The 14,676-nt window shown below is 44.6% G+C and overlaps 1 protein-coding gene across 16 annotated transcripts in view; it reads left to right on the top strand.

Moving 5' to 3' along the window:
- The window catches only part of EPB41L1 (erythrocyte membrane protein band 4.1 like 1), a 107,088-nt gene that overhangs the window by 34,546 nt on the left and 57,866 nt on the right, over window positions 1-14,676 (top strand). For 11 of the 16 annotated variants that reach the window (XM_051979226.1, XM_051979223.1, XM_051979234.1 and 8 more), the window contains exons 2-3: window positions 12,181-12,389; window positions 14,474-14,638. In XM_051979226.1, the coding sequence (XP_051835186.1) occupies window positions 12,195-12,389; window positions 14,474-14,638 (360 nt within the window). In that variant the 5' untranslated portion in view covers window positions 12,181-12,194. Of the gene's footprint in view, window positions 1-2,943; window positions 4,295-4,690; window positions 4,917-12,180; window positions 12,390-14,473; window positions 14,639-14,676 lie in introns of those variants that run through there. The other 5 variants (XM_051979232.1, XM_051979231.1, XM_051979227.1 and 2 more) reach the window with 4 other exon arrangements.

The following is a 14,676-nucleotide window of genomic DNA, read 5'->3' on the forward strand; positions in this document are numbered from 1 at the left end:
TACATTTGAATTAAAAAACTCAACTTTACAAGTATAATTTAAGGGAAGATTGGTTAGACAGCACTTTGTGGCTGATCTGAAAGGGATCTGGAATTCTTAATAGAGTGCTATCTCAATGAGTCAGCAATGTAATATAGGAGCCAAAAAAGTCACTGCATTCTTGGGCTGGGTTGAGAAAGATATAGCTTCCAGCTATCAGGAGATAATAGTCATTCTTTACTCTAGTCTAACCACATTTGGGATATAGTGTTTAGGTCTGCCTGTCTCAGAAGGCCCAGAGAAGTTAAGAAGTGACCAGAATGTAAAAAGACCTTCAATCTTTTATCATGTGAGGATCTTTTGCAAAAAATGGGGATATTTACCCTATAGAAAAGAAGATTCAGGGGAACAGGAAATCATCTTCAAGTATTTGAAGGGCTGTGCGAGAGGGATTCTCCTTGCTGTGTATAATCTCGGAGGGCAGAGTAAGAAGCAAAATCCAATTAAAACTATTCAAAATTGGACTGGTTTGTTTTGGGAGGTAGTAAGTTCCCACTTTGGGGAGCTAGATGGCTCCCCAGACACTAGACTTAGAATCAGGAAGATTCATTTTCCTGAGTTCAAATCTAGGTAACCGTGTTTGCCTCAGTTTCCTCATCTGTAAAATGAACTGGAGAAGAAAATGGCAAATCACCCCAGTCTCTGCCAAGCAAACCCCAAATGGGATCATAAAGCATTGGACACAATTGAACTACAAAGACAAATTCCCCCTGGTTGGAGGTTTTCAAGGACAGGTTGGATGACTTGTTAGTGGTGTTTTTTAGGGAATAGGTAGGGTTAGAGGAATGCTTGGGGGACCCTTCTTATTCATAAATTTGTGAAAGTATTTTAACTATTATCTAGGTCAAAACCTTTAATTTACAGGTTTCCAGAGAAACAAAGGGATTTACCTAAGTCCACTTCAACAGCATTCTCCAAACATTTTCTTCATGTCTGCTCCTTAGACAAAGGAGTAGTGTGGAATATTGGATGGTGACAAGAAGACCTGGGTTCTGGTCTCAGGAAGGCCAACCTTTACTAGTAAAGGAGATTTCCTCAAAGGGGAATTCCCATGCCAATGAAATGACACATCCAGTTCCTCTTTTCCCTTCTTCTCCCTGTTTGCAAAGGACTGTGGATTCAAGGATTAAAACAAACCATCCCCTGACCACCAGAAGTTTCTATTATGTTGTGACATTACAACATGTCCAGAAATAAGTATTTTGGTTATTCAGCCATTTCAGTTGTGTGTGACTCTGTGACCCCATTTGGGGTTTTCTTGGCAGTGATACCAGAGTGATTTGCCATTTCCTTCTCCAGCTCATTTTTACATGAGGAAATGTAATGCCGGAGAAACTGAGGCAGGAGAGAGATTAGAGAGTTTTAATATTTTATCAATGGGAGAGTAAGATTGACTGGACAGGACTCTCGTCTCAGATTATCCAGTCAGACAGAGATAAGTATACAGGGACCAAGGAATCCATATTGGTCCCAGGGCTGGAGGACCCAAAGAATCCAGCGTCCAGCATACAGCTGCCAGACGCCATTCTCCAGCAATGAATGAAGGAACCCAACTTCTTAAATACCTTTTTGGAGACAAAGAAGAGAAAGGGAGGGAAAGTTTTTATCAGGGAGGGGAAGCCATAAAACCTAAAAATTCCAGAGACAAAGAAGTAAAGATATCATGGGTTAATCTTGGAATATTCTAAAGGAATATTGTAAATCCATAAAAGAATCAGGAGATCTACTCTTTTATCTTGCTAATTTATAACCTGAGAGCGGAAGAGACAGAACAGTAAATGAAACTGGGACAGGGAAACTGAGTCAGGACAGTTAAAGAGAACTGTGGCATAACAGAAATTGAGGCAAAGAGTGATTTGTCCATGGTCACACAGTGTCTGAGACTAGATTTTAAATCCAGTATTCCTGACTCCAGGCCAGGAATTCTATCTGTCCATTGGGCCGCCTAGCTGAGCTGTCCATAAACATATGCAAATAAGTATAATATAAGAAAAATTGAGGGTAAAGAGGGCCCAGAGAATGCTTTATACAGGAGGGATCCCATAAATTGAGAGTAACTATAGTTTTGAGGTTTTTTTCAACTTAACTAAAGATTAGAACTCTTAAGAAGGGATATGGATTGCTTCAGAGAGTAATGGATCTGTCATCCTTGGAGATCTTCAAACAATGTCTAAATAATGACCACTTGTTGGATGTGTGGTTGGGGTGGGCAGTTAGGTGACCATAGTGCACAAACTCCGACTTTGGGGTCAGGAAGACTCATCTTTCTGAGTTAAAATCTCGCCTCAGACACTCATTAGCTCTGTAATCTTGGGCAAGTCACTTAACCCTATTTGTCTCTGTTTCTTTATCTGTCAAAGGAGCTGGAGAAGGAAATGGCAAACCTCTCCAGTATCTTTGCCAAGAAAATCCCAAATGGGATCACAAAGAGTCAGTCAAGACTAACCAGTGACAATAGTGAGGATTTCTCTTGAGTGTGTCAGATTCGATGGCCACTGAGACCTTTTCCAACTCTGAAAAATTCTGTGAAAGAGTGCACAAAAGTGACAGGCAGGAGATAGAATTTGAAGACTTGCTAGTAGTTCATCTTGGCTGGAATAGAAGTCTGTGAAGGAGGGAAGACTGTTGGATAAGGCAGTGAGTGAGAACCATATTGTGAAAGGGCTTAAACTCTAGACCAAGGAGTTTATATTCTATCCTGTCAGAATGGGAAGTCTCTGAGGGATTGTTTAATAAGAAAGGAACCTGGTCAGATTTGTGCCTTAGGAAGATAGACTTTTTAGGGGCAGATGTACTGGCCAAAGTACTGGATTTGAATGAATTCACATGAGCTGGGTTCAGCTTCCACCTTATACAGGCACTTGATTTTTCTAAGCTTTAGTCTGTCAATTAAAAAAGAAGGACTTGTACTAACCAACCTCCAAGATTTCTTGCTGAGTTGAATCAATCTGTGGTTCTCTGGTCTCTGTGAAAGATTGGAGAGGGGAGAGAATGGAGGCTGACAGAAGTTTCATTGATGAGGGCCTGAACAAAGATGGAGATAACTGACTGGATATGATGAAATGAGGGAAAGGGAGGAGACATGGGTAACTTTGAGGACATGAAACATGGGTGATTAGGGACAATCATGGATTCATCAGGAAGATGAATCAGAGCTTCAGTCTCTGAATCTGTGTTTCTGCACCTTATTTCCCTTCAAGAAATGAGACAGACCAATTGAGTGCTCAGTCATGATTCTGAGAGTGAATGAGAAAAAGAAGGAAGTGGGGCTCTGGGTCATGAAAGGAGCTGGAGAGACACAGAAGATGAAAGAAAGGGAATAAAACAAGCAAAAGCTTGAAAGCATATTGGGAGGGGGTAGGGAGAAGCCCAACCCAGCCTTGTTTCTCTGTTTATTCATGAAAACACTTCTGTCTTCATTGTAAACACACCTTGAACACCCACCTGGCTTGTATACCACATATCCTCATCCTCCCCTCCCTTCATTCAGTGCCTTCTGTTAGGTTTGTTGTTGAACCCAGAAAAGGAACCCAAGGCATTGTTGAGAACCTGGCCACCACCCTTAATACTCTCAGCCTAGTATAATGGTCAAGAGACCATTATTACTACCTTGCTATATGACCTTAGCCAAGTCACTTTTCTCTGAGTCCCAGTGTAAATAAAATAGAATAAATAAATAAAGTAAATTTAAGAAAAAATAATGTCTGTAAAATAGAGAGAATGGTGCTTACCTAGTCAGCCTCACAAGGCTGTTGAGAGACTCAAATGCCACTCAGTATTACCTTGGGGGTGTAGTTAGAGCCTTAACAGCTCAGGAAGGAGAGTTAGTTGGGAAAGGCTTCTGAGAACTTGGACAAAGCTTTGAAAGAGGGGTTGGCTGAAGGAAGGAGGGCCGTGATCCTTTCAGAGAAGCCACCAGAGGCGAGAGCATGGCTGGTAAGGGCTTGGGCCCAGCTTTACTTCAGCTGCTATGTCCCTTCCTGGGTGTCTGGGGGATTTGACGGCTCCAAGTGCGGCTTGCTTAGGTTGGAAGGAGTTGGAGGAGTGGGATGAGTGATCGGGTACCCAGGGCCTCAAGTCCCAGGTGGGATTGTAGTAGCAAGGAGGGTGAGTCATTAAGAGTGATTCAAAGCTTCTCCCACCCCTTCCTGCAGGGCTCCTGCAGAACTCAGTGGGACCGAACTTCAGAAATGAAGAAGAGAGAGAAAAGAAAAGGAGACCCGCAGAGAAAGACAGTACGGGCGTGAAGTACTAGGTGACTTTTATTCTTACTGTAGGATTTTCTGGGTGGGAGGCAGAGAGACGGAGGGGAGAGACAGAGAGCCGTTTAAGGAGCCGGCGCGCTGCTGCTGAAGTCCGTTCCAAATGATTCTGAGAGATCTAGAGATGCCGAGATGGGAGAGGCAGAATGAGATTACAGGAGAGCTGTGGAGGAAGATAGAGTCAGAGCTCTGAAGGAGGGTAGAAAGTCAGATCGCGGAGCTGATGCAGCCTGCACGTGGCCAGCTTCCCTTTGGGCTGGGCTGGGTTGGGCCGTCAAGTGCCTGCGGAGCCGGGGATGGGGGGAGGTGGGAGGGAGGGGAAAGGTTGGCAGCGTGTCCAGCACCAGGCCCCCAGGGCTGTGGGCTGCGGGCACATCGCCCAGCTCCCTGAACAGGCTGAGCTGCTGCGACTGCAGTCAGCATCAATCACCCTCCCCGCCAGTGGGGGAACAGTGAACGGGGAGCAAGCGGGGGTGTCTGAGCGCTGAGCCTGCTCTGCAGAGGGAGCTCCCCTCCTCCCCCGCCCTCGAGTGGGGGCAGCCCCCAGCCCTGGAGGAGAACTGAGCCAAGAGGTCTTTCCCCTCCCCTCCCAGGATGGGGAGGGCCCAGCCCCAGGTAGGAATGGTGGCCCAGCTGGGGAGGTGACTTGCTGTGAGTAAGCAAATGGGATCCCCAGTGGGCCTGCAAGGCTCTGGAGGGAGCCTGTGGGGAGGTTGGAGTTTGCTGGCTGTGGGGGAGGAGGGAGATTTTTCTGCCCTTTACTTTCTGTTTTCCCAAGCCCCTTGTCCATCTCTTGGGTGCGCTGGGTTAGAGTTGCTGCAAGTGGGGAAGACTGGACAGGGTCCTTACTCTCCTGATGGAGCCTGGGGGTTGGAACGAAGCCCGGCTAGGTGCTGTGCTCCTTAGGTCTTGTCCTTCATATTAAAGGTTCAGAAACTCAAGCGTAATCTGGCTCTTGGGTCCTAAGAATTTTATTTTATGTTGAACCCAGTGGGTCTGCAGGCCTAAGCCCTCCCAGGATCCCTTCCCCTTTTATCTTTCCCGTCTTTCTCTGGGTCAGTCCTTTTCAATCATCTTCCTTCCTTCCCTTTTACTTTCTATTTCACACTGGGTCTTCCCATGTTCCTCCTTGGCTGGATCTTGGTCCCAGTGCTTGGTGGGGGAGGTGGTTGGTCAGGGACCCCACATGGGTTATCAAGGGGCACAGAATAAGGAGGACCGATGGAGTCAGCAGAGGCCATTGATATGGTTGTGGAAAGAATACTGGAGCTGGAATTGGTAGCCTGGCATTTCAGTGCTAGTTCTGATGGGATTAGATGAAATAATCATTAAGCTCTGGCATGCTGTAATTTTGCCATTCAGGCTTTGCCAGTCAGTCACGCTTCTCCTAACCAGTCTGTTTTTCCTGCAAGGACCTCAGACTCTGCCCTTAGCACTCCCCCACCATATGGCATCTTTGGGTTCAATCTCAGGTTTGCTTGATTGAGTGCTCTCTGTCTCTCTCTTTCTCTTTCTTTCTCTTTCTCTCTCCTCTTCTTTCCATCTTTTCTGTCTTCTTTCTCTGTCTCTTCTCTCTTCTTTTTTCACTTTTCTCTTTTTCTATCTCTTCTCTATCTCCTCTCTGTCTCCCTCTCTTTCTCACTCTCTGTGTCTCTCTACCCTCTCTCTTTCTCTTCTTCCTCCCTTTCCCCCACTCTTTCTCTTTCTCTCTCTCTCTCTTCTCTTCTCTCCTTCTTTTCTGTCTTCTTTCTCTGTCTCTTCTCTCTTCTTTTCTCTTTTTCTGTCTCTTCTCTATCTCCTCTCTGTCTCCCTCTCTCTCACTCTCTACCCTCTCTCTTTCTCTTCCTCCCCCCTTCTTCCCTCCACTCTTTCTCTCTTTCTTCCCCCCCTTCTCCTTCTTCCCCTCTTCCGGCCCCTCCTCCCCCCCAATCTTCTCTCTGTCTCTCCTCTTTCTCTCAAAGATGAAGGCCTCTGGGAAAGGCAGATTCGCCTACAGTCTCTTGGATGTTGGGTGGAGTCAGAAATGACCCCCCCCCCCCAAAAAAAAGGGTCAGTGGTTGGAGCCTTAAAAGGCCAAAGGTAGTCCCCCCAGAGAAGTCCAGCGGGAGAGTTCAGTGTCCTTAGCCCTGAACCAAAGATAACAGAGGAGGCTGTGTGCCCATGGCCAGATGGAGCCTGCACTAGAGCCAGTGTGTGCCAACCTCCTCCCCATGGGGACTGTTGGCCCTGGGAAGAGATGGGTGCTGCCCAGTATCCGGGCCCAGCCCTGAGCCCCTTTGCCTGGCAGACTTGAGCTCACCAGCTGCTGAAGTGTCATCCCTGGTATTGATAGAACTTGTTATATTTTTCCAAGTTTCCCATTCAGCATCTCAGACAACCCAGTGTGAGAATGCTTGTCCCCATTTTACAGAAGAAGAAATCAAGGCCCAAAGAAGTGCTCCACGTACACAGAGTTAACAGATAAACCTTGGGTTTAGACTCTAGGTCTCCAGACTCCCAGCCTAGTGGTCTTTCCATATAACAAAACTTAAATAATAATATTAAGCCTCATTTCTTTAGAGTTCTAAGGTTTACAAAGCTTTTTCTTCTCAGATGAAGAAAAAGGTCTCGAGGGTTATGTGCATGGTCATCTAAGCAATGTTGTGTATAGAGGGCTCGGAGTTTGAATTCTCTCTCAGACACTAAGTGGGTGACCCTGAGTAAATCGCCTAACTGGATTTCCTCATTTATGAAATAAAGATAATAATAACAGTATATCACAGGATTATCATAAGGCTCAAATAAGGTAATATGTGTAATTTATGTCTAAAATGTGATTTATTGTGTTATTGATTGCTTGGTGGAGATGTACAAATGTGAGGTTGGCAATGTAACAATATAGTATTAATTACAGTTCTTATGATGGTCACTGTTGAGACACATGTGAGATAACACAGCAGCAGATAGGTGTTTCACCCTCAGCTCTGCTTATTTCTATTCCTCATGTGACCTTGAACAGCTCACCTCTCTCTGGATCTCTGAAAATGTATGAAATGAGAGAGGTCGATGATAATTTCTAAGGTTTTTTTCCAGCTCAAAATGATCTGATCACATGTAGCTGCATATTGTCCAGACCCATCTATGTTATTTGGTGCTTAACCAAAGCCTAATATGTATGTGTGTCTGGGGGCTTCTGTACTGAGCAGAGGAGCCAGCACGTGGGGGGTAACATCTCATGTGATTTAAGATGATGAATAGCATAAGATACTATCTATCATCCTTGTCCCCTCCTGGGTAATAATGGGGAACATTTTCAGGAAAGTAGGGAGAGTGCATTCCTTTTCAATCAATAAGCATTTATAAATGTGCTCTGAGAAGTTGGGAGATTATATATCTATACACTTGGGTAGAAAGCTCTTTACAAACCTTCAAGTGCTATCTATGTAAATGTTAGCTATAATTAGCTAGCATTTCAGGGTACAAAGACAAAGATGAAATTATCCCTGTGCTCCCAACACATTCTATCCGGGATGACAACATGTTTTCTTGTGTGTATACAAGCATTTACACAATAAACACATATGAATAATGTAATTTAATTTTAAAAACAAAATAAAATAAATTAGGGAAGGAGGGGGGTTGGGGGAGACTTGCCATAGAAGATAAAGCTTGAGATAGGACCTGAAGGAAGAAAGAAGAGGATTCTGTGAGGTGGAGGCGGAGGGAGTGCATTTTAGGGATGGGAAACAGTTGGTGCAAAGACATAGAAAGAGGAGGTGGGATGCTGTGGATGAAGAAGAGCAAGAAAGCCTATTTGACCTTCTTTGGTTAGAGGTAGATTGTGAAGGATTTAAAGAGATACTGAAGAGATAATATTATCCTGGAGGCAATAGGGAGACAGAGCAGTTTATTGAGTAGGGGAGTGACATGGTCTGACACATACTTCAAGTAAAGCATTTTGTCAACTCTATGTGAGATGGAGTGTAGTAGAGAAAGACTTGAGGCAGGGAAGAACAGTAGAGGGGCTTTGGAATGGCCCAGGTGAGGCTGGAAGATGGAGACTTGGGAGGTTGGTGGGGTTTCAGAAGGGGCAAGGGTTTGGGGGAGAGGTACTAAGCTCTGGCTTGCTTTCTGTCTCAGCAGATGAGGCAGCCCTTATCACCTATAACAGCTGCTTCTTTTGTTTGTGGACCTAGAGAAAAGCACGCTGTATTTAGAATGAGAGGAATGACTTGTCCAGACTGACCCCGTGAGTGCTTGGAGGAGGCAGGCTTGAACTCTGGTGTGCCGGCTTTACGTCCAGAGCTCCTCCATCAGCCTCTGCTGCTTCTCTGTGCCATACCACATGGCCAGTGCAGCATCTTGTCATGAGAGCAGTGACCTTGGAGTTAGCAGCTCTGAGCTTCTGTCTCAGTTTAGCTCTTCCACCCTAAGCAAATCTTTTCTTTTACCTGTGTTACATTTTCCTCATCTTAAAAAAGGAATAATGATTTCGCCACCTAACATCACAAAGTTGTCAAGAGAAGCAAAGAAGATTTACATATGTAAAACACAATATAAATAGGAACCGTTATTTTTTAAATAAACGTTGGTTTTGGTATCTCTCTCTCTTTCTCTCTCTCTTTTTTTTGCATTACCCTAATTTCTCAGTATACAGCACCTCTCTTTCCCAGACAGCTCTTCCTTAAAATAAAGAATACAAATGAGAAAAAAAAAAAAACACAACAGTTTAGCACAATTAACCAGTACATTGAAAGAGACTGACATTATCTACTGTGTTCCACATTATAGTTCTCTGCTGCCCCATCCCCCTACCAGGCAGAGAGGAAAGGACCTTTTTAATCTCTTTTTTGGAGGCCAGCATGGTAATAATTTCACAGCTTTAAGTTTCAAGTGTGGCTTTATTGTGCTTTCCATTTATCTTATAGTCATTGTGTACATTGTTGTCCCGGCTCTGCTTGCTTCACTCTGCATCAGTTCTTACAAGTCTTCCTGCGTTCCTCCTCTATGGTTGCCATTTCTCAGTAATATTCCATTACATTCATATACCACAATTGGTTTACCTAGAAATTGGACATATACTTTCCTCCCATTTCTTTGCTACTATCAGTATTTTGGTGAATATGAGACCTTTTTATTTTACCTTTTACTCCCTTGAGGAAGTAAAAGTAAAAAAGAAATTACTGCCTTGAGGCATATGTCCAGCAGTAGAATATCTGGGTTAAAGGGTATGGACATATTAATCATTTTCTGAGAATATTTCCAAATTGCTTTCCTGAATAGTTGGACCAATTCACAGCTTTACTAAGCTGGTCTTCCTTGGCTGGTTCAACATTGATTATTCTCTTGTCCTGTTGGACAATTTTCTGGGTTCTAGGGGAAATTTCAGATTTGTTTTGATTTGAAATGTCTCATAATTTGTTCTAATCACCTACTCTCTCCAGGGGCAGCTAAACGAAGTAGTGGGTAGAATTCTGGCCCTGGAGCCAGGAGGACTTATCTTTCTGATTTCAAATCAGGCCTCAGACAAGTCCTAGCTGTGTGACCTTGGGCAAGTCATTAATCATGTCTGCCTCAGTTTCCTCATCTGTAAAATGAGCTGAAGAAAGACATGGCAAACTGCTGCAGTATCTTTGCCAAGAAAAGCTCAAATGGAGTCACAAAGGATCAGACACAACTGAAAAGCAACTGAACAAGAGCAATTTTCTGTAAGGTTAAGTGCTTCCAGGCAAAGGTGAAGAACATTTGAACCCTGTCTTCAGGGAGCTTACAGTCTAGAAAATATGTCTTTAATGATCGAGGCTACTTTTGCATCCTAAGTTGTAGAACAGAGAGACTTTAGGTTATTTAGGACATCAAGGTTATTTTTGTGAAGTATAGAATGCAAACTGTTTGAGGGAAAGGATAGATGCGTTTGTATTTTTGGTTCCTAGAAAGTGATAGCTTAGTAAATGTTTATTGAATGAATGTATATGAATTTTTCCCATCCTGTCTAGAGTGGAAATTGTACAGGATTGGGTAGCCTGAGACTCAGAGTTATTCATTTAATGATATAATGCTAGATCTTTACAAAATAAATTTGGGGGTTCTCCAGTTCTTTGCTAATTGGGTTCTCTCTGCTCACACTGAAGTACAAAGAAATGTTTCGGGGTTAACCATGAGTCCTAGGTTCAAACTTATCTTTCACTGAAGATTCTAGGTCTTGGGGTTGTTGTTGACAAGAGTTCCCTGTTATGAGGTTGTATGAAAGTTTGACTTCTATCCAGTTGAACCAACATTTCATATTCACTTATATGCTAGTCTAAAGGGTGTACAGTTGTAATTAATGTGCCATTTAAGGCATGTATGGATGGGGATGTAAGGAGGGACGGTTGTTTCAAAGAACTTATCCTTCTCTCACTGAGGGCACCCATAGCAAGATGGTGGAAAATGCTGTTGGAGTGATATATGTGCCCAGCCACAGGCTTTAGGAAAAGTGAGGGTCAAAGAGAAGCAGGAGTGTTAGTTCTGTCCCTGTGGAAAAAACAGACTGGCCACAGAATGAGAATGAACCTGAAACCAGACTTTAGTCTGAAGTGTGAAGTGTGAAGGCTATTTTTGGATGAGACTGAGAGATGGACCTTTTATTTTGGCTGGTGGGTACAAACTTAGAAATTAGAGAGTCCAGCCATGAATAGAAAGAGCCAAACTTGGTAGTAAAGAGCTGCTATATTCTTTCTAAGTTGCCATGGAGAATGCCACGTAGAGTCTGTGAGGGTCAGTAGATAGGACCAAATAGGACTGTTGGGAAAATCTGTCACTTTACTTAATATTAACATATTTCTGACCCCCTCTCCCCACCCCTACCCACCAGGCACAGAGCTGTAACTAGCCACTGTGGCTATATTGAGTTGAATGGGGCTGGGGAGAAGGACTTGTCTGTGTAATAAGACCAGCTCTTGTAGGGTGCAATCACACTCGGAGAGTTTAGTCTCTAGTGCCCCAGTTGCCTAGCTGGGAAAGGTAGAAGTGTGAAAATGAGCCCTGGGAGAGGGGGGCTGTGCCCCTGGACTGGTGAAAAAGGAGGGGTGCTTGTGCTGTGGATATTGAGGCCCGACTGGGAAGACTGTGAGGTACAGGACAGGCTGCTATTAACGGTGACTTAATCAGTTATAAATAACAAGACCCAGCCCAAATCCTACCTTTAGCTAGAAGCCTTTCCTAGTCCCTGGTGCTAGTCCCTGTGTATCTTGTATATATCTGAGTATTTACATGTTATTTCTCCCATCAGAATGTAAGCTCCTTGAGGGCAGGGACATTACAGCATTTGTCTGTCACTGTGTCCTCAGTGCTTGACCAAGTTATAAGGACTCAATAAATACTTGTCGACTGACTGAAGGAATGCTAGTGCTTTCAAGCCCTCTAAATTTTAGTCCTCTCGGGCTAAGGATAGTAATTGCTGACTTTACTATTACTATTCCTGACCTTTTACACAGCTAGTTCATAAGGAAAATCTTTATTCTCCAGTTAGAGAGAGAATCCTGAGGCCCTGAGGAGAAAAATAACTTGGCCAAGGTCACTCAGTAAGTCAGTAACTGGGCTGGGATTGATAGAACCCAAGTCCTCTGATTGTCAGGATGAGGTTCCTTATCCTTCCTCTGGGAGAACTTGTCATCATGAACTAGAAAAGCATTCATTCTGTCCCAGAGGCCTTAGGCTAGGAGTCCTGCCTGTCGGCTTAAGGGTCTGTCCTTTGCTAACCTGTTTCTGTGTCTTTTCTGTCCCTCCCTGTGACTTTCCATCTGCCTCCATCTGTCTCTTTCCCTCCCTCCATCTGTGGCTCCTGCCCCTCCCGTCCCTCTATTGCCATCATTCCCATGCCTCTTGCTCCCATCTTGTGCCCTCACTTATGCCTGCCCAGGCTTGCTGGTCACCATGACAATGGAGACAGGCCCTGATGCTGAGGTGAAGAAAGCACAGGAAGACCCTCCACCCCAGCCCCCACAGCAGCTTGAAGCCTCAGCCTCTCAGGCCCCCGCCACCGCAGCCCCCACAGGCCCTGCTGGCCATCCTGAGGCTAACTCCAACGAGAAGCAGGGCACCCAGCCTGATCCCAGGCACTCGGAGCAGGTGAGTGTCCTGAGTTGCCAAAGGGTCTTACTGTGTGCTGGACTGGCCATAGGTCCTCCTTCCAAACCCCATGGCTGAAAATACAAATTTCCTGCTCTGTGTACCAGTTCTCCTCAAGCCTGTCTACCTTGGCTTACTGAACTAGTCACTGGAAACAATTCAAATCAGTCTGATTCAATGAAAATAAACTAAATTCCTAGAAGATCAGAGGTGGGAGGGGCCCTAGAGGTCATCATTTTCCCAAATAAGGAAACTGAGACCCGGAGAGTAGAAGGGATATTTAGTCCAAGGTCACAGAGTGTCATTGGTGAGGACTAGTAATAATATCTCATTTATAGAAAAGTTTAAGGTTTTCTAAAGCACTTTACATGCATCACCATTTATACCTCACTACAAAAGAATCAGATGTCAGAATATGAAGGAAGCTTAGAGTTCTATTTTAGTTTAAGTCCAACTATCTCATTTTACAGAAAATGAAACTGAGGTTCAGAAGAGGAAAGGTCTTGGAGACTGAGAGTCTGAGTTTCCTTTCCCCAGGGCCATTGTCCCTCCCTGCACCTAGAAGAATTTCTGCCCAGTTCAGTTCTTCAGGCCCTTGTATTGTCCAGTTTAATGTCAACAAGGGTGAGAAAGGAGAACTCATGGGTCTCTGCCATTTCAGTGCTCACATTTGCTTAAGAACAGGGTTCTGAGTCTGAGATCCAAAAGCTTTTAGAAAGATAGTTTGATAACTAGGTCTCAGTCTAATTGATTTCCTTTGTAATCCTAGGTGTTGTATTTTATAATTTATAAACATTATTCTGATAGGAAGTCCATAGGCCTCCGCAGAATGCCAAAAGATTCATGTCAGCAAAGAAGGTTGAGAATCCCTCGGCTAAAGAAACAAAATGGTATCAGTTACATTTAAAGTCAAATAATAAGACAGTTGAGGTCTTACCTGCCACCTGGTACAAAATGGTGTCAGGCTTTGACCAAAAACATCCCAAAGGCAGGGTTTCCCACCCAAGGTGTGAACAACCGAGAGAATGTAGCTTTAGCACATGTTTTGGTTCTGCATGTTTTCCTTTACAAAAACCATAACTCAGAAGAATCCTTAAATTTGAGGCTGAAATCTCTGAGGGGGGAAGGATATCCGCAGAAAGCCCCTTTGCATCATTCCTCAGGCTGGACTTGAAGATGTTCTGGGATAGGAAATTCATTATCTCCTGAGATCACTTGGTCCTATCATTCGACTGTTTAGGTTTGAAACATTTCCTTGTGGTGAGCTGAAATCCAGGTTCTTTGGACCTGCCTCAGTTCCTCCCCAAGACTTCTGGTTCTGCCTTCTGAGGCTAAGCAGGATAAGTCTGGAGAAGAGATAGCTTGGGGAAATGGGGGGCATGCTAATTGGCTTTTAGCACAAGGAATGTGGAAGAGGAATCGGGAATTCAGTATAACTCCAGAGGGCAGAGTTAGAAGCAAAGGGAATGCTCGGGCCCGTGTTTTTTGCCTCATACAAGAAAGATGTCCAGCCTCCAGAAATGTTGGGAACCTGAGCTTCCGAAGGTGGCTGAAGACCACTGGTGGAAGGGAGTGGTACAAGGCTTGCTTTGGATCCCAAAGGTTACTTATTTATTGCCCAGGACCAACTTGCTCTTCCTACTCCAAGACTTGCCTGCCGGGTTTTGTGTTGTGAGTAGAGAAAGAGATAAGAACAATAGCCCCTGCTCTCCCAGAGCTCCCAGCCCTAAATTCACGCTGGCTCCCATTTCTCTGAGGCTCTACTTGCCAAGCACTTTACTAGTCCTGGGAGGGGGACAATGAACTGCTGTCATTATCCCCACTTTACAAAGATAGTGATAGACGCCTGGGAGGGTGATAGATTTGCTCCGGGTCTTTTAGTGGATCCTGAGTTACATCAGGAGTGGGCATCTGACCCCCAGTCTATGGCTTATTTCCCCATCAATCAGTTATTAAGCATTCCTGTGCTAAGGTGCTGATAAGAGTTCCTGCCCTTCTTTCTCTCTGGGAGATGGTAAAGCCTCTTTCCCCCAAGGCCTTGGGAGACTGGCTTAACCACCCTTTGTGTTGCTGCTGATATGCAGGGCCCAGACATGGAGGAAAAGGATTATGTGGAGACTGACGGCCTCTCCGACAGGACCACGCCCAGCAAGACCCAGAAATCTCCTCAGAAGATCGCCAAGAAGTTCAAGAGTGCCATTTGCCGTGTGACCCTACTGGACGCCTCAGAATATGAGTGCGAGGTGGAGGTAGGGCCAGAAGATATTAGGCGGGCCGGGACCCATGG

This window comes from Antechinus flavipes, chromosome 2, assembly GCF_016432865.1.
Source record: "Antechinus flavipes isolate AdamAnt ecotype Samford, QLD, Australia chromosome 2, AdamAnt_v2, whole genome shotgun sequence".
Taxonomy (NCBI): Eukaryota; Metazoa; Chordata; class Mammalia; order Dasyuromorphia; family Dasyuridae; genus Antechinus; species Antechinus flavipes.